The following is a 16,378-nucleotide window of genomic DNA, read 5'->3' as shown; positions in this document are numbered from 1 at the left end:
AAAATCTGTATTCACAGTCTCTCACGAAAATAGGATCTCCCAACAGGGAAGAGGAGTAAATTGCTTTTAAGCTCAGAGAAAATTATCCTCTCCATCGATAGGGCGATCGGTCCGACCGATCGAATGAGAAGATCACAATGATTCACCATTTTCGATGGAATCGCGAATGACATGATGCAGTTAGGGGAAACTCGTGGTAGGGACCTGGAACCAGCTGTTCTAATCTCTTTCGACTGGCATATCGTGAGTGGAACCGCGTAGTAGTACGCTCGACGTCAGCGTGGACGTTCGACGTTTTCTCTCGAATCTCTTCGATTCCTGCAACGTGTTTTTCCTATCCTTCCACTCCCTACGTTCCCTATAATTAGTTGCTCGCCCACTCAGAATCGTGATAACCATATTTATTCCTTGTATTTAATATTAAATAATCTAATATCAAACTTATCCTTCGAGTATTCCGTCAAATTCGTCTAATTTGGGATCATCGTAGTAATCAGTTCCTTGTATTTAATATTAATTTTTCTTCTATTTAATATTAAATTTATAATATCTAATATTTAATATTAATCCCTGTTGTATTTAATATTAAATTTTATATTTAATATTTAATATCACTTTTTCTTGAATTTGATATTAAAAACCATTGAAAATATCAAATTCTGCTTCTGCTCTTGGTTATCATTCAATTGCTTCAAGCTTACCATAAGCTAGTATTATTTGGAGTTATACGTGTCGTGATCGTACGAACGTCGAGATACCGTGTTTTCGTGGAACTGTTGAGTGATCGGGTAGTGATCGTTTCTGTTTCGAACGTGGACATCGACACGTACGCGAGACGCGGAAGAACGTCGATGTGTAGTGAGTTAATTAATTGCGAGACTTATTCTGGAGGGTTCTTCTCTGCTTGAGCGACTTTCGGGTAAGAAAACTTTGTGTAATTCCATTGATTTACAATTAAAACTATGAAAGTTGGGTTTGCGAGGTTTTACCTATTGTTTTGGCTATTGAAATTGCGATCTGGCTGACTGATTTGAATCATCCGACATTTTGTATTCCATCCAAAAAACATTTTAATATCGCTTTTTACATACAATTTTTCAAAGCATATTTTTAATATTATTTCCATTTCTATTATTTCTATTGTTAAAAAAAAAAAAAAAAAAAAAAAAAAATGGAGGAAACCAAGAAAATGTATTATTTCACTCTGCGGTTTTTCAAGGAATATTTCTAACATCATTTCTATTTCTACAGAAAACGCTAAAAAGGTTTTCTATTTCACTCCCCAATATTTCCAGAAATAACTCTAATACCATTTTATCAAAAACGTCATTTGCCAAAAAAAAAAAAAAAAAAAAAAAATTAAGATCATGTCAACAAAAATCCATTAAAATGGTAAGAATTTGCAAACACACTGGTACATATAGAAAATGCAAATCACGGGAAGAAATGACGGAGAAAGCGGCGGCGACTCAGGGGACTGAAAGTAGCGTAAGGGAAGAAAGAAAAATCCGCCCGCGACGCTCGGTAACCTTACCGAGACGCTGGGAATATTTTTCTGACCCCAAACTGACAAGCTCGGCATAGAATGCCGTACACGAGGCCCGATTAAAAATGTGCTCGATAAGAACTTGTGGAAAAGTTGGTATTCCTTAACCTCCTCCATGCTGCATTTCTATTAAGTAACGGCCGCCGCGGCCCTCGGAGGAACGCTGATCCAATTTACTTTTCATTCAGCGTGAGACCAGTGGCAATTTGAAAATTTCTTTCAACGCTTGCCTCGGCTTTCGCGTTCAATCAGCTAGCAATTTATTCTCTGTTTCGCTCTGTCGTCGCCGCCTCTTTCGTATTCCATTTGATATCAGTATTAGCGGAAAGAAATAGAAAGACATTAGACGTAGTAGCGAGTTGTTTTCACGGCGATAGAATATTCCTTTACGAGACGACTAAGAACCTTCGCTGAGATTCTCAGATATCGTGCTATGTAGCCGGCGTTTTGCTCTTGGAGCAATCGATAATATATTCCAATTGATTCCAATTAGAAGAAGGAGTCTTACGCGTGTAACATTTCGTTGCTCTAGTTTTTAACTATTCCACTTTCACTAGTTTGTAAATCGAGAGAACTGAGTTTAAAGTTTGAGTTTAAAGGTTTAATAGCATTGCGTGAAGTTAGGACTCTATGAAGGATACTTGCTGATTATCTCATGTTTCCCAAGTAGAATTTTCATTCTATTATCGAGAATTTGTAATCTTTGTAACAACGAGACATATGTGGGTTGGTTAATTCTACGTTTTTAAAAAATGCATTTAGAACAGTTAAGAACTAGGTCGACGATTCGTTGTGTAATAACGACGAGGTCTTGGATCGATTAATGTAGATCATGAAAGATTCGTGCATTACTTGGTAGTACAAAAAATTTCATTCTACAGATTATTTTCTTTGATGGTTTGATAGTATTGTTAAAGGATGTGTATAGTGTGTTCAAAATATGTGGAGATATTTATGAGGTCGATTTTGGACACGAAGACGGCGAAGGAAATTTCTTTACGGAAATGGTACGAGGCTTGGGATTGGAAGAATATTGTAATTAGAAAGTGACGATGAAATCTTTAAACCTAAGTAGCATTCTGTGTAACTCAATGTTCATTGCTCTGACATTACTTGCCAATTACTTCGCCGGTATAAATATTATAAGATATTTCCTTACCTGTCATATAAAATATCATTCCTTTAACTATGAAAGAATAAAAAGTTGCACTCTATGTAGAATGCAAATAGCCTTCTCTGACCAGTTAGCTCTGTTTTTAACGAGTATACTCTTTATGAAGAAATTGCAATATTTTGCGTTATGACGAGCCCTGTGAATAATAAAATGAAAAAATAAAACAGTCATTTCGTTACAGCTTAATTTTACATTATAACAGCCAGGCATACTCCGTGCATACTCGTCATTGCTTGGCTTTTGCCACACATTTTAGCTACACATTTTTCAAAGAGATCTCAACAGCTAATTGATTAAATACTCTTCATAATCAGCACCAATATGAATATGTAACATAGCCTTTACAACAAAACTTACAAAAATATTCTTCGTCAAATATTACTTCCGTAACAAAAAAAAACTAGAAAAGAGTGTTTTATAGGTCGTGTTGTGATATTATTAGGTTTATTGCTGAAACAAAGATCTAAATATTCCATTTTTTAAATTATATTTACCGCGCTCTTTTAAGAGAAATTAAGGATATTGCAGCCCGTGTAAGTTTCAACGAAAACAATGAAACTCGACCGATTTTTTTCAAATTGCAATTACAATGTACTATAATCTGTAACATTATCTATCGTTACTTTTCAAATTATGCTCAGCTTCTTACTTTCTCCAAACGTAAGAGTGTCGTAACTTGTATTATTTTATTAGTACGTTCGTGGTTGGAAGAAAAATTGGTTTGCTGGCGGCTTAAGAAGTAACCCGGTAATAGCAACAAGATCTGTAGTAAACGCAATAGTAGCAACGAGAGAGTAGTAAATACTAGGGTCACGACAGTGCGATCAGAACGCGAGCAGAAACGTTCGATCGTGGCAAGTTGAGGAACGAGAGGAAGAGAGTGAGATAGAGAAAGAAAGAACGGGTTATCGGCACGGTATACTATTTATACGCGCGCCCACGAACCATTAAAAATACGTCTCGACGCGATGCAATTTATATCGGACGACCATTCGAGTATAAACAATTAGCGAGGCATGCAACCGCACAACGAGAAACCGACCTACCGCGATAAAACGACAAATTAGATCTTTCTCGATGACTCACGATTTTGGGGGAAAATGCTTCAGTTTATTCGCAAAAGGTGGAATTTTCTGTGCGTCTATTATTTAGTACTTGATACTACTAAGAGTAACGATACTATAATACTTTAATGTCGATGCAATGATACTAGAGAGATTTTTTAAGTGATTTTTATACGTAATTATTTTACCGCTTATCTTAAAATTTTGTTCCTATCAGAAAAAAGTTGTTTATTTCAATCGTTCTTCTACTTTAATAGTTCTTTTTTATACAGGATAACTAATCATCTGATTAGTCGAAAGCTAAAAAAATTGTGCAACTCTGTTTATCGTTCTACTTACAAAGATAGCGTATTCTATTTCAAACCACCCATCTTATTCTCTCAAACATTTTCTTCAATTGCAATCATTTCCTTGGATAGTTAACAAACTATTCTTCTATTTCTATTTCTTTACTATCTTCCCTCTTTCTCTTTTATTGCACAAAAGCTCCTAAAAAGTTACTCGCTACATTAAACCCAAAATAAAATTAACCATAGACCTATATCCGTGGCAGTTTCTTTTTCTCCTCTTAAATCTAAGATTACCGATAAACTTTACTCGTAGAATCGAACCCGCGATAAAATCCACCGTAAACCTGTTCCCATGATACGTCTTCTCTCTGCTCTTAAATTAAAAACAACAAAAAAGTTGCTCGCGTCGTTAGACTCAATAACTAAACTTGACCGTAAAACCACAAGAGATAAAAAGAAAGAAAAATCAAAAACGAAAGAATGCGAGCAATCGATCAGTATCCTCTCATCGAACGTTACCTCCGAATGGTATCCTCCGATACCCTGAAAACGATTAATCACAAGAGGATCGGATCCGAAATCACACGGATTCGCAGCAATAGACGGCTGTTTCCGGCTAGCATTGGCCATGTCTGCCAATAAACGGTTGTCCATGGTTATTAACGCAATTAGAATAATCGATCGTCTAACCGAGGACGGCTGGTATCGTAGTGTAATGGCATTATTACGACGAACACGGTGGCAATGATGTAAGGTGACGTGCGGCAATCTGTCGCACGGAGGCTAGGCACAGAGGAATGCAACGTGGTACTAAATGCTTCGAAATCAGGTGCACGTTGGCGTACACAACAAGTTTGACATACCATCGTAGACGATGTGTAGAATGGACGCGATTAAACGATGACGATTCCTTGCAAACAGTCTGACTAAACATCTGACGAGATCCGAGGGATTTCGATTTAAAGGGAAATACCAGCCACCGCGTAATATAGTATTGTTCTCTGGTTGAAGAGAATGGATAAAGAGAACCGTTGACACGATTCGATGAATCGTTTGATGCGAGCTATTTGCTCTCTTAATGGAGATACACTACAGATCAAACGTTTGGAATCGCTATTGTTGGTTGGTTGGAAAGAAGGATAGAATTAATCTGTATAAGAAACCGATAATCTTCGTTTTCTGTCTCGGTTTCATTGCACAAGTAGAAGATTAATGTTCATCTGGGAAACGAACAAATTACTCTGTTCCATGAGTTGATTTGTTATAAATTTTGAAAAATATATTACGATACACGGGGTCGTATTGTGAAACGTAGAACGTTCATCGACGCCCTTATGCTATCAATAAGTATGTCAAAATGTGTGATCGCGTCTCTCTTTAAGATTACCACTCGTTCTAATCTCGCTTTTTATTCGTATTTCCTTCTTCAAATATGCATTGCGATAGACTAGATGAAATTGTACAACGTACGTTCGAAGCCTGAAATAGTCGGCTATCGACACCGCCTACAAGTATGCCATCGATAAAATTACCAAGAAATTCGTTGAGATCTATGTACGTCTAATTCTAAATTTGTATTATTGGCTCGCGAAGTGTGGGATTCGTGGATCAACGATCGGTGCCGCCACGATTCATGCTGCCACTCCGTGTTTCTGTGAGCGTCGATAACGACCAGCCGTATACAACAAGTATCTAAACTCGTGTACTCCTATTTTAAAATACGAGTCTCCTTTTTATCATGGTCGCGACGACGCTTCCTCCTTGAGTTCGTCGCGCGCGGATCGCGCGTAAACACGATCTTGTTATTCGAGGAATATCCCCGTCAGATACAAAGGCAGGTCGTTCTCGCGTTCTCCGATTTTTGTAATTCGTTGGCGACCTCGTAGTTTGATCTCCTATCGTTTCGTTTCATAGTTCGTAATCCAGTTAGATCCATCGGTTTATAGTTCATAGTTTATAACACAAGAGTAACATAGAAGAAAGGAAAAGAGGAAGAAAGACAGAGAGGGGAAGGAAGAGAACAGAGATTTGTAAATCGTTCGAATTTCACGAGAGCATGGGTCGTGGTCGAAGAATCCCAGCTGTTAATCGCTTCTGGCTTTGATCTTTGACTCGCTCGCAAATAATCGTTCGCATAGTCGATCAAGAGATAGACAGGCTCGTAGGCAGGCTCATAGATGAATCTAGCCAACTGGAGAATTAATTCTACGTGATGTTGCGGCGTCCATAGAACACAGCCGTTTCTACGAACGCGTTTTATTAAAAACTAGAAGCATCGACTCTTCCTATCTTCTACTCTGTTCACTTTTAATTAAAGAACTCTTCCTTGGAAAAATAGAGAAATATAGATATATACTTAATATATATTTAATATAGATACATACTTAACGAATAGTTTCATTGCAACAATATATTTCTTGTCTGCGGCAAATTTTCATCATTCCTGTAGTATTCTTTCCTTCGAGAGTAGAAAACGATCTGAGGATTTGTTATAAACTTAACGCTTTAACCTAATGATGCTCTAACGCTAGAACTAGCAGAATGATCAAGACGAGCAACATGTGCTTTTCATGGTAATTTCATAGATTTACAAGGGTGCATTTCGCAGATTTTGAACGATTCTTTACATGATATATGGATAAAAATCTTGCCTTGAACTATTTATTTATTTTCATTGCTTTCACACAACTTCGTAGTTATGAGCGTTAATCAAGCGATAACGAGCAACGATTCGAGCAAACGAGAGCGTAGATCGGAGATCCAGAAGAATTATTCGATTCTTGTTCCGTGTGCTCTCTACACGATGAATTTCGCGAAAGCAACTAGACGATCTTTAACAGAAACATATCGATCATTCGGTTCGGTTCGCGGCTTCTACGTTTCACAGAACGATTCTGTGTTCCCTCGAGGATCAGCGAGGAGAAACGCAGAACGATTTATGGCGTGGAAAGACACGATTTTCACGTGGCGGAAATCGTTGACCGACATCGACGAATCCTATTAACCGGTACGGTCATGAAAATCATTTACACGTGAGAAGGGAGAGGTCGACACGTGAACGAAGGAACATGCTGATGGTGTCGTTATCACGCTAACCAGTCGTAGATGACATAATGATTCCGTTTACCAGCAAACTGAGCGGAACAATCCCGGTTTTCGATTGCTACGCTCGAGTTCGTGTCGAGAGAACCCGCCGTAACGAAGTTCGCGTCGCTTCTGCTTTTTGCTCGAAGCAGAAGGAACCTGGAAAAATTGTGAAGATGCCATCGATGATCAGAAGTTTTCATGCAAATTCCTGTTTTTCAAAGTACAATTAAAAAAGTATAAACTCCGTGGGAAATTATTTTTCCTACCAAGCGTTAAGAGAACTCTACTCTTTGGACACATTTTATATATTTTTTCGTATTACGTGCAATTTGTGTAAATTTTCACTTTCAATTTTTTTTATAAATGCATAAAAATCCATAGTCTATGGATAATTTGATAATTAAAATTTAATTTAATGATGTTTGATAATTAATACGACAAATTATTTGAACAGTGATTAACAAATTTGAAATTGCAGTACAGAAAGTATACATAATACAAGTAAACGTATTTATAGTCGGAGGGAAGTAAATACAAATTGAAGAATAAAGAGTATATTTGAGCCTAAGGCATTAAATAGAGAATTTTATCGACACCCTGTATATGCACTAATATGCATTTAAATAGAGTAACACAGGATTATAAAGTCAATATAACGGATTATAAAGCGAATATAAATCTTGTCATTCGTTACGCTTCTATGGTTTTATGGTTACCTATGCGGTTATCCGTCGTTTCATATAATCACGAGGTGGATGTAAATTACGATAATGAATAGGATATCTATTCATGAAACATATCGATGCCTTTTCTAGAAGTGTATCGCCAGTTTTCATAGAATATCGTTCTGCATTTACTTAAAAAAAAAAAAAAAAGAAAATTCATCATACTTGTTCAAGTCATGAAAATGCATTGCGAGATAGAATTAATTAAATTGTTACTTGGTCAGTCTCGAAACTAAAGGAATGATTTATTAAAAGAAGTTACATCACTATGATTTTTAATTTGTCATATATTCAATAGATAAACTGCAACTGCAACTTCTACAGTCTTAAAATCAATTGCAATCTAAAAAAAATACAATGATTATCTGAAATAACACTTTTCCAGCAGACTCAGTCTACTAAGAGCTTAGAGCAAAAATTGAGAACATACGTGTGCGTTATTTAATAAAAAGTAGTCTTTAATGTCAAGATGAGATATTCGTGCAAATTATACCTCTATAAACTCTTTCAATATTTTATACTTTAGAATATCGTGTATCATGTTTGCATTTTTACAGGTTTCCATAAATACATAAATATCCAAGTCTATTAATAATATATGAGGAAATGCGACTTTAAACGATGAGGCACCAACAAGTAACAGCAATAAATTCCATCGTCGTGCGGAAATTCTTGAAACATTACAATCGCGTTAGATCGTTCCAAATAGCGAAGGAATAGTTTAACGATAGGGAAGAAGTGGGCGATCAACGTCAATTAGTTTCGCGTCATATCCGTTCTGTCGATTTTTAACCGCGCGAACGTTCCGATTATTTATCGCGTATAACCGATAGAAACGCAGTGGCCTCGATGCTTTATTAATTCCGACAATTAAACAGGCGTGAGAGATCGCGGTCGACGAAACGAGCGCTTGAATAAATGCGGGCTAGACGATACGCTAATGCAACAACACCAGACCCGCTATTAGCTGGTTAACAATGATAATTCGGCTGTTATCGCTGGTCAAAGTGGTACAGCGCAGATAGATCGTAGGAAAATGGGTGCCGAGGCAAACCGTTTCCATCGGCGAGTAATGTTGACCCCCTTGAAATATTGAACGGGTTAAATTCAATCGGTTGGCGGCGTCACATTGAGAAAGACAAACCGCCCTCGACCCCGAAAATTGTTGTTCAACAGCTTTGCGTATGCGCGTTAAGTATCGCCGATGGGTATCGTAAAATTTCATCGGACTCGTGCTGAATATAAGACGAGAATAATTACGATTACGCGAAATGTAACGTAATTGATGTAACTTATTCGTTGGAAAATATTATCTCTGACAATGATACGCAGTTAGTCAGCTAGAATGAATGATCATCCGAAATAACTTGATATCTATCGATTTCACGAAGAAATATTTCAAATGAAATTTATTGTATTGCAGAGGGTTGGACGTATGGATGCGTTTTGATATTTTTATGTCCTGTAGTTTCTCAGTTACAAACGTGGTTTTTTAGACAGCACCATATATCTTCGAAATGAACATTTTTAGAGGAGAGGAGAGAGGACATTTTTTCTTCCTTTTGCGCAGTATGACAAAGTAACTAAAGATTTGGATTTAATCGCGTACTTTAATTCCTCAAAGTACCGGTTACCTTTAGATTCATAATTAATTAAGTTACGACTTCGTCCTTTGTCGCGACGCATTTTCACGACTCGAGAGAATGTAATGGATTGTTTATGATAACAAACAGAATACAATTTCACGTGAAACAGTAGGACTAATTTGTATTACTATGATTCGCAACTCTCTATAAGTACAAGAAAATTTATTAACATTATTTAGTAGTAAGAGTCAAGCTGCAGTCTTCTCTTCCGAATTATGAAAATTATTTACGAGTCACTTTATCGAGAATATTGTAGCTTCTTGGTCTGTTTTCCTCTACAGAGATGGCTGAATGCTCGGTAGACGTTCTGCAATATTTCTAGTGGAAGTTGCGCGATATCCGGCGATTTCTTAGAATTTGTTGGTTCGCGTTTGACCCTGTGCTTCGTCGTCCTTCCCCTCGGTGTTACGATTTATGAGGGAATTTTCACGGGTTCGCAATCTCTTCGTAACGAGGTCCTTTCGAATCTTCGGGCCTCCTTGATCTCGAAAAGATTATCAAGTAGTTGTCGTTATCCACAGCCATGATTCAAACGGCTGCGAAGTGTATACCCTTTAATCTCGTCGCGTGTTTTCTTTACTCAGAGAGACTGGCTGTACTTCAGCGTGATTGATATTTTTGAGCGAAGAATTTACTTACGAGCCGCGCGCTACTTTATGATATTAACATTTGATTGTATAACTTTATTTTACTGTTGCGATAATACGTGAGAGACATGCAGACTTTTCTGCATTTACAGGAAATGTAAAATTGCAAAATTGCACAGAGTGCACGTAATATCGAGAAACATGAAGTATACTAAGTATTATACGTAGATAGATTACGCAATTTTTTATCGAGGTTCTATTTTCTTTTTATTATATTCTCAAAGATGAGAATTTGCATAAAAATCTGCAGACTAACGATAGCGTAATAAAATAAAGATACACAGCGATGAGAGTAAAAAAAATACAATAGTTGAAAGAAGCAGACAGAAAGGATTGCGTATTTTTCAAGTTTTATAGGAAGATAAACGACTTCTTATCTTCTAAACCACAGACAAATAGAGTTAACAAGGTGGTCGTACGGTGGACGACGAAAATTCCTTGGCAGCAATATCTTAACGTTATTAAGAGTAATCACCGACGTTGCAGAACTTTCCGCAGACGCGAGGAGACTTTTTCACGGACAATGGGAACAATGCGGAACAATTTCGCGGCGGTCTTTGTGCTTCACATCCTGATGCACTCGACGAGTCAATCCCTTTCGCTACGCGGCACAAACGGAAATTCCCCCAAGAAAAACAGTCTGCCCAGCGCTTTAACCCTCGAGCCACGATCCACATCATCCACAATCTACGAATGCCTGTTCGTCGATCCCGATCTACCAGCTTGCGATGTCAAATGGTGAGTTATTTCGATATGAGAATTTTTATATTAATTTTTGAATGGAATATCAGGATTTTGACACTGATAGATGGAATAGTATTAAACCATTAGCTGGGGTGGCCTCGCTGGAGGATCATAAAGTGGTGTTTGTATAAATTTCGAAGCATCGATCATGATTCTATCCAAATGGGAATTTTCTCCTTAAACAAAGAAAATAAAAGGAGGAAATAAATAAAGAATATTAGATAAAAAGTTCAGAAAAATGCACATATGCATATACATGTATTTAAAAGAGATTAATTAAAATAATATTGAGAAAAAGGTATCGTGAGAAAATAAATCTCAAAATATCAAATCACTGTCATAAACGGTAAATATTAATATGCAAGAAGTAATCTGATCTTCAGTATCATGTTGGAGGCCTGCTTGTATTGTTATCAAGTATTTCAAAATTGTAAAACCTTTTCCTATTGTTAATCGTTCATTCTTAACTTTGATAACTTAAGATATAGCGATATTAAAAATTACTCTTTATTTTTTAGGATGCTGAACTCGACTGAGGATCCGACATCTTTCAACAAAGATACAACGCAACGCTCGAGAAGAAACGCCGATATTCCATCCACGATGGACGTCGTAGTTTATACTATCGAGGGCTGTTTACCACCTAGGTAAAATTTCTTACTACTTTCCTACTTCCACTCTTTTATCGATAAGATATTCAGCAACAGAAGGAAATAATATTTTTATTCCGCCCTTTTGGACTTTAATCTCGTCTACTACTATCGAATTAAAAAAAATTGCCCGTTACATGTCATTGAATCGCTTATACTATTCATTTATTTAACAATATTTATTGAAATCTGGCTAAAAAATGTCGATGAATTTCAATTTCTAGTTTTTTATCTTTTTCATTGAATCGAACAGAAGCGTGCGTATTTCACGCACTCCTACACCACGCATCGTTATTTGTTTAATAATATTAATGGAATCTGTACTTTAGTTTTTGTATCTTTATAAAATCAGGAAAGATTGTGTGCATTTCGTGCATCGTATATATTATATACAATATAATATTATAAATTTATTATATAATTTAATAGTATTATAAAACGTAAGTGACTCAAGGATGCACGAGGTGCATAAATAATTCTTTTCAATGCTATAGAGATACAACAATTAAAATTTAAAAATTAAATTTACAACAATTAAAATTCAGATTCCATTAACTTTGTCATGTTAGAATTCCATCAATATCGTTAAATATATAATAATATAGGTATCGCATATATATAATACTACGTTACATTCATCTAACAGTGTTGACGGAATTAATATGTTAGAATTACATTATAATGACGTAATTATCGAATCGTTAAACAGGATACCCTTTTCAATGCCTTCCTGCGAGGGAATTTCCCTGGACAGAATCGTAGATGTACAGAAATTCCGTCCCTTCACAGTCAAAGGAGTGACAAAGCCACCGTTCGTGTTTCCGAAATTCAATTATTCTCGATGGCTGAGCATGATGACGCGGTTGCGGAATCATGTTTCGTCTAAAACACGAAACGTAAGTAATCAGGCGTGGCTATTCATGAAGTAATATTCTTCCCTATTTCGTAACACAAGTTTACCACGATACCACTATGTTTTTCAGCAGAATTTTAAATGAATTTTTCCTTGCAAGCTTCTCTCAAAAGATTTTGAAATTTTCTTTAACTTTTTCTCATTTGCAAAATCTTGATATTTCCTTCGTCGTTTTCCTTCAGTTTCCTAGAAAAAATTCCGTTTACTTTTCCCTTATTCCGCAAATGTTAATTATATTCTCTGATTTTCTTTGATTTTATTACCTACGATACTTGCTTCTCTTCTCACGTTAATCGTGAAATTTATCATTTTCAGGAAAAACGCGTTTTCAAAGAAGCTTTCTTGGAATCGATTCAGGATCGTATGGAAGGGCTGATGACCGCGGCCACAACGAAGGCAACGACACCAATCGCAATTGCGGCCAATATAAGCCATACAAACGGGTCATCACCGAACACGTTCATTCCCAGCAATGTCAATTCCACCGAATCGGTCGTTCAGCCACGAAGAACACTCGAGAACACGTCACAAACGTTGTCTTTTGCAAGTGTAGACAATCCTCCAATCCTGCAATTCCATGACAAAATAAACTCAATGAAATTATTGTCTAAAGAATTCCATGATCGTTCGAAGGTCAATGCTGCTGATCAAAGACTACACGCAATTCCGGAAACTCCAGCTATTCCGGCAATTCCGAACGATAAGTTAGTATACGAACGCGAGACGATGGAGGAACCTGCTAATGAAATTTTGAATTATGACAATTCCAAGAAATTCCAGGAATTGATCTCTGACGCGCGGACGACCAGAGATAATAGTGGAATTGTTCACGATTTTTCAATCGCGAAGAAGATTTTCGAAGCATTCAGAAGAAAGAGAGAGATAATGGTATCAGCTTCGGCGCAGGGAATTACCGACGGAACAGAAACTCGTGGAATTACTGGTCAAAAGATCGTACAAAAATTAAGGCATAATGGAGAAAATTTGCGTTCAATGACGAACCAGTTTGCTATTTCTAAAAGCCAAAAGAGGCAGTTTAAAAGCTTAAATATTATCGACGACGGAATTGATACTAGCGAAGACGTTTCGAATATAGCAATTCCAAGTTACAGCAAAGAATCTAACGTTGCATCTGTAAATAACGATTTTTATGGTAAGACCGATAGCTCGAAATCGACATGGCAGAAAACCGTGTCGCCAGAAACAGCGTCGAGAATGAAGTACCGAAATCGCATGGAATTGTCCTCGTTTAGAAGACAGTAGTACGTATAAGAACACATTTCGATCGAAAGACTAGGTTAAAATGATACATTGAGGGAAGAACGTAGAGGTAAGAAGAGATTATGATAATTCCAAGTAGACTAAGGAACTGTGCACGATCAAACTGTCAACTGGGAACTTATTTTTTCGAACAATATTAACGTTATCAATCGGCAATAATGTTCTCTGGTTCTTCGATAAAGGATTAAGAAATTACGAATGATCATGGAATCGCAAAACGAAACGACTTTGAACGATATCGAGTTGAATTCGCCAGAATTCCGACAAAAATTTCCTTTACTTTTTATTTTCGTAAACGTTAAGGTTTTTTGCTTTAAGAAGACGAGAAATGAGACTTCGATGCACCTGCAGTTTCTATCATAAATTCGATAAGTGTAACGATTAAAATTGTAGAGATTCAGCTTTACATTTCGTTATTCTATCGAAACCTCGAATGGTCGCGTGGTGATTAACGCTTTGCCAATTGGGATTTTTACGGTAAATAATCTGTAAATTAATCGCCTAACATGGTTTTTACAAGAAATTTATGCAGAAAACCAATATTGGAATATTCTTACCTTATATATCAAACTTTCACAGGAACAATACGGTATACACAATATAATACAAATACGACGTATTAAAACCAGAAATAATGCCTTCGGTAGTAGCAATTATAGTAGGTCCAATAACATAGTGAAGTTTTAAAATTGCGTTAATATGATATAACATATTCTGCTAACGTGATAAAATATTTCGATTATCCACACGACATTTTAAACAATTTTACGCGAAATAGGAAACCGCTATCGATCGTTGCAGAATTAGTCACCAGTAACATAATTTTTAATACATACAATTTACAACCGCAGCATATCGTTGAACGTACTTATACTTCGCTGTACGATTAGCAAAGCGTTGAATGTTACAAATAACGACGCGATATCAAGAGGAAAAATGACAAAATAAATCGTAGATCGTAAAAATCGCTCAAGTCACCTCCTCGAGAAAGCTTCACCGTGACGGAAGCAATAGGGTAAATATTCGCCAGAGGAATCCGTTGTCCTCGATCCTGCTTGAAATTTGGAACGAAATTTGTCAACGAAGACGAGCTGACCGATTAAAAAGCGGTAGGGTTAAAGCCAGACTCGTGGATACCGACGTTCTTTTATCTTTTTTCTTCTCCTTCTCACAATTTTCCTCTTTCCTCTCCTTTCTTCTTCTCTTCGTCCATTCTCCAATCCTGTCTATGCATGGAAAAACGTCTCAACTCGATCCCTTGTTCCGATAAATCGCGCCAGTTTCCACCGCGGAAGGCATGTGAATATATTTCCTCTCTCTCGAATTTTATCTCGAATCCCGCGAATACGAATGGTAATTACTAGGCTGCGAATTTTTACGTATGTGTAGGAAATTTCGAAATATAAAATTGAACAGAATCCGCGTAATGTGCAAAAATATACAAAATAAACAAAAAACACATATGGATAAAAAATATATAAATATTCGAAATAGTATAATACTTGGTACGATGTTGATAGCGACTATAAAAGTATTTATTAGACCAGTTTTATACGTACTAGTTGATTAGATCCAAATGTAACAAATTCCATATCATTTAATAGTACATTCGTATAATTACGAAAATTTGGTAATATGCAAATGAAGCGTAAAACCTATAGAAAAAAATGCCTCGTCGGAAAATAAGCTAGTGTAGATATAATTTTTGCAAGCATTGTAGTGCATAAACCAAATTTCTACATTGGTTACGTTCATAAAAATATAAATTTTCATAAGAATTTGCATTCTTCGATAGCAATTACCTTCGATCGCGTCCTTTCATCGATCGTGATCGGTCGGTGTCCATATTGTGCATTTACTGGTGTCATTCATAAATCTCGACTCGAATTAGGTACACGTATCTCGTCTTCGTTGATCTCAGGAGACAAAGAAACGGACAAAGAAGCGGACGTGGAACGTAGGTTAGATTACGCGCGATGACTTCGTTAATCGAAGTTCTGAGCTCGAGAGTTTTTAAGCTTCATTTTGACGTTAAGAGCAGTAGGATGACATTTATGTGAACATGTTGGACAAATCTAGAATTTCTCCTTCAGATAGATGAATATAATTGGTAAAAGAAATTGATGGAAATCTAAAAGTTCGTTCGAATAAATGGAGTTCTACTGTATGATATTAATAATACATATATAATGTGATACGTAAACTAAGATGACAAAGTGATAATACATAGAGGGATAATTGCTAAGCGACTGTCTATCGATTAGGAGTAAGTATAGCGTAATTTTTAACTTAACGCACGCGCGATGCGCACGAGGTACGCAAGTTTCGACATTGCGATTTTATTTACTGCTGTATGTAACGTAAGGCGGCTTGAATAAAGAGTACTACAGAATAAATGACGTTTGACTTTTGTTTAATATTCTTGAGTTCATACGTTTGAAAGTTGGTTAATCGATGTGTTTAATATGCAACGGAAGCTATTTATCAAGCAGCATTTTATGAAAGTTCCGAATAAATAATCCCTTTCCAATCTCATTGAATATAACGTGGAATATAACGTCAATTATTAAAAAAACTACGAACTTGTTTTGGTAACTTAGTGACAGAGGTA

General features: G+C 36.5%; 1 protein-coding gene across 1 annotated transcript; it reads left to right on the top strand.

Moving 5' to 3' along the window:
• The first annotated feature begins 233 nt into the window (after positions 1-233).
• Positions 234-16,166, top strand: LOC100645125. Its single transcript, XM_003396682.4, has 6 exons — positions 234-503; positions 697-919; positions 10,666-10,917; positions 11,442-11,570; positions 12,283-12,469; positions 12,802-16,166. Exons 3-6 carry the CDS (start codon positions 10,703-10,705, stop codon positions 13,747-13,749), a joined length of 1,479 nt encoding a protein of 492 aa, XP_003396730.2. The 5' UTR covers positions 234-503; positions 697-919; positions 10,666-10,702; the 3' UTR covers positions 13,750-16,166.
• The last annotated feature ends 212 nt before the right edge of the window (positions 16,167-16,378 follow it).

Source organism: Bombus terrestris, chromosome 7 (assembly GCF_910591885.1).
Source record: "Bombus terrestris chromosome 7, iyBomTerr1.2, whole genome shotgun sequence".
Classification (NCBI taxonomy): domain Eukaryota; kingdom Metazoa; phylum Arthropoda; class Insecta; order Hymenoptera; family Apidae; genus Bombus; species Bombus terrestris.
Note: the sequence above shows the minus strand (reverse complement) of the source record. Positions and strands in the feature narration are given on the sequence as shown.

Bases quoted from the DNA above. Each gene is read 5' to 3' on its own strand.
- LOC100645125 (XM_003396682.4), top strand. From the start codon at position 10,703: ATGGGAACAATGCGGAACAATTTCGCGGCGGTCTTTGTGCTTCACATC. The intron at 11,571-12,282 runs GTAAAATTTCTT...ATCGTTAAACAG, and splicing joins GAGGGCTGTTTACCACCTAG to GATACCCTTTTCAATGCCTT. The intron at 12,470-12,801 runs GTAAGTAATCAG...TATCATTTTCAG, and splicing joins TTTCGTCTAAAACACGAAAC to GAAAAACGCGTTTTCAAAGA.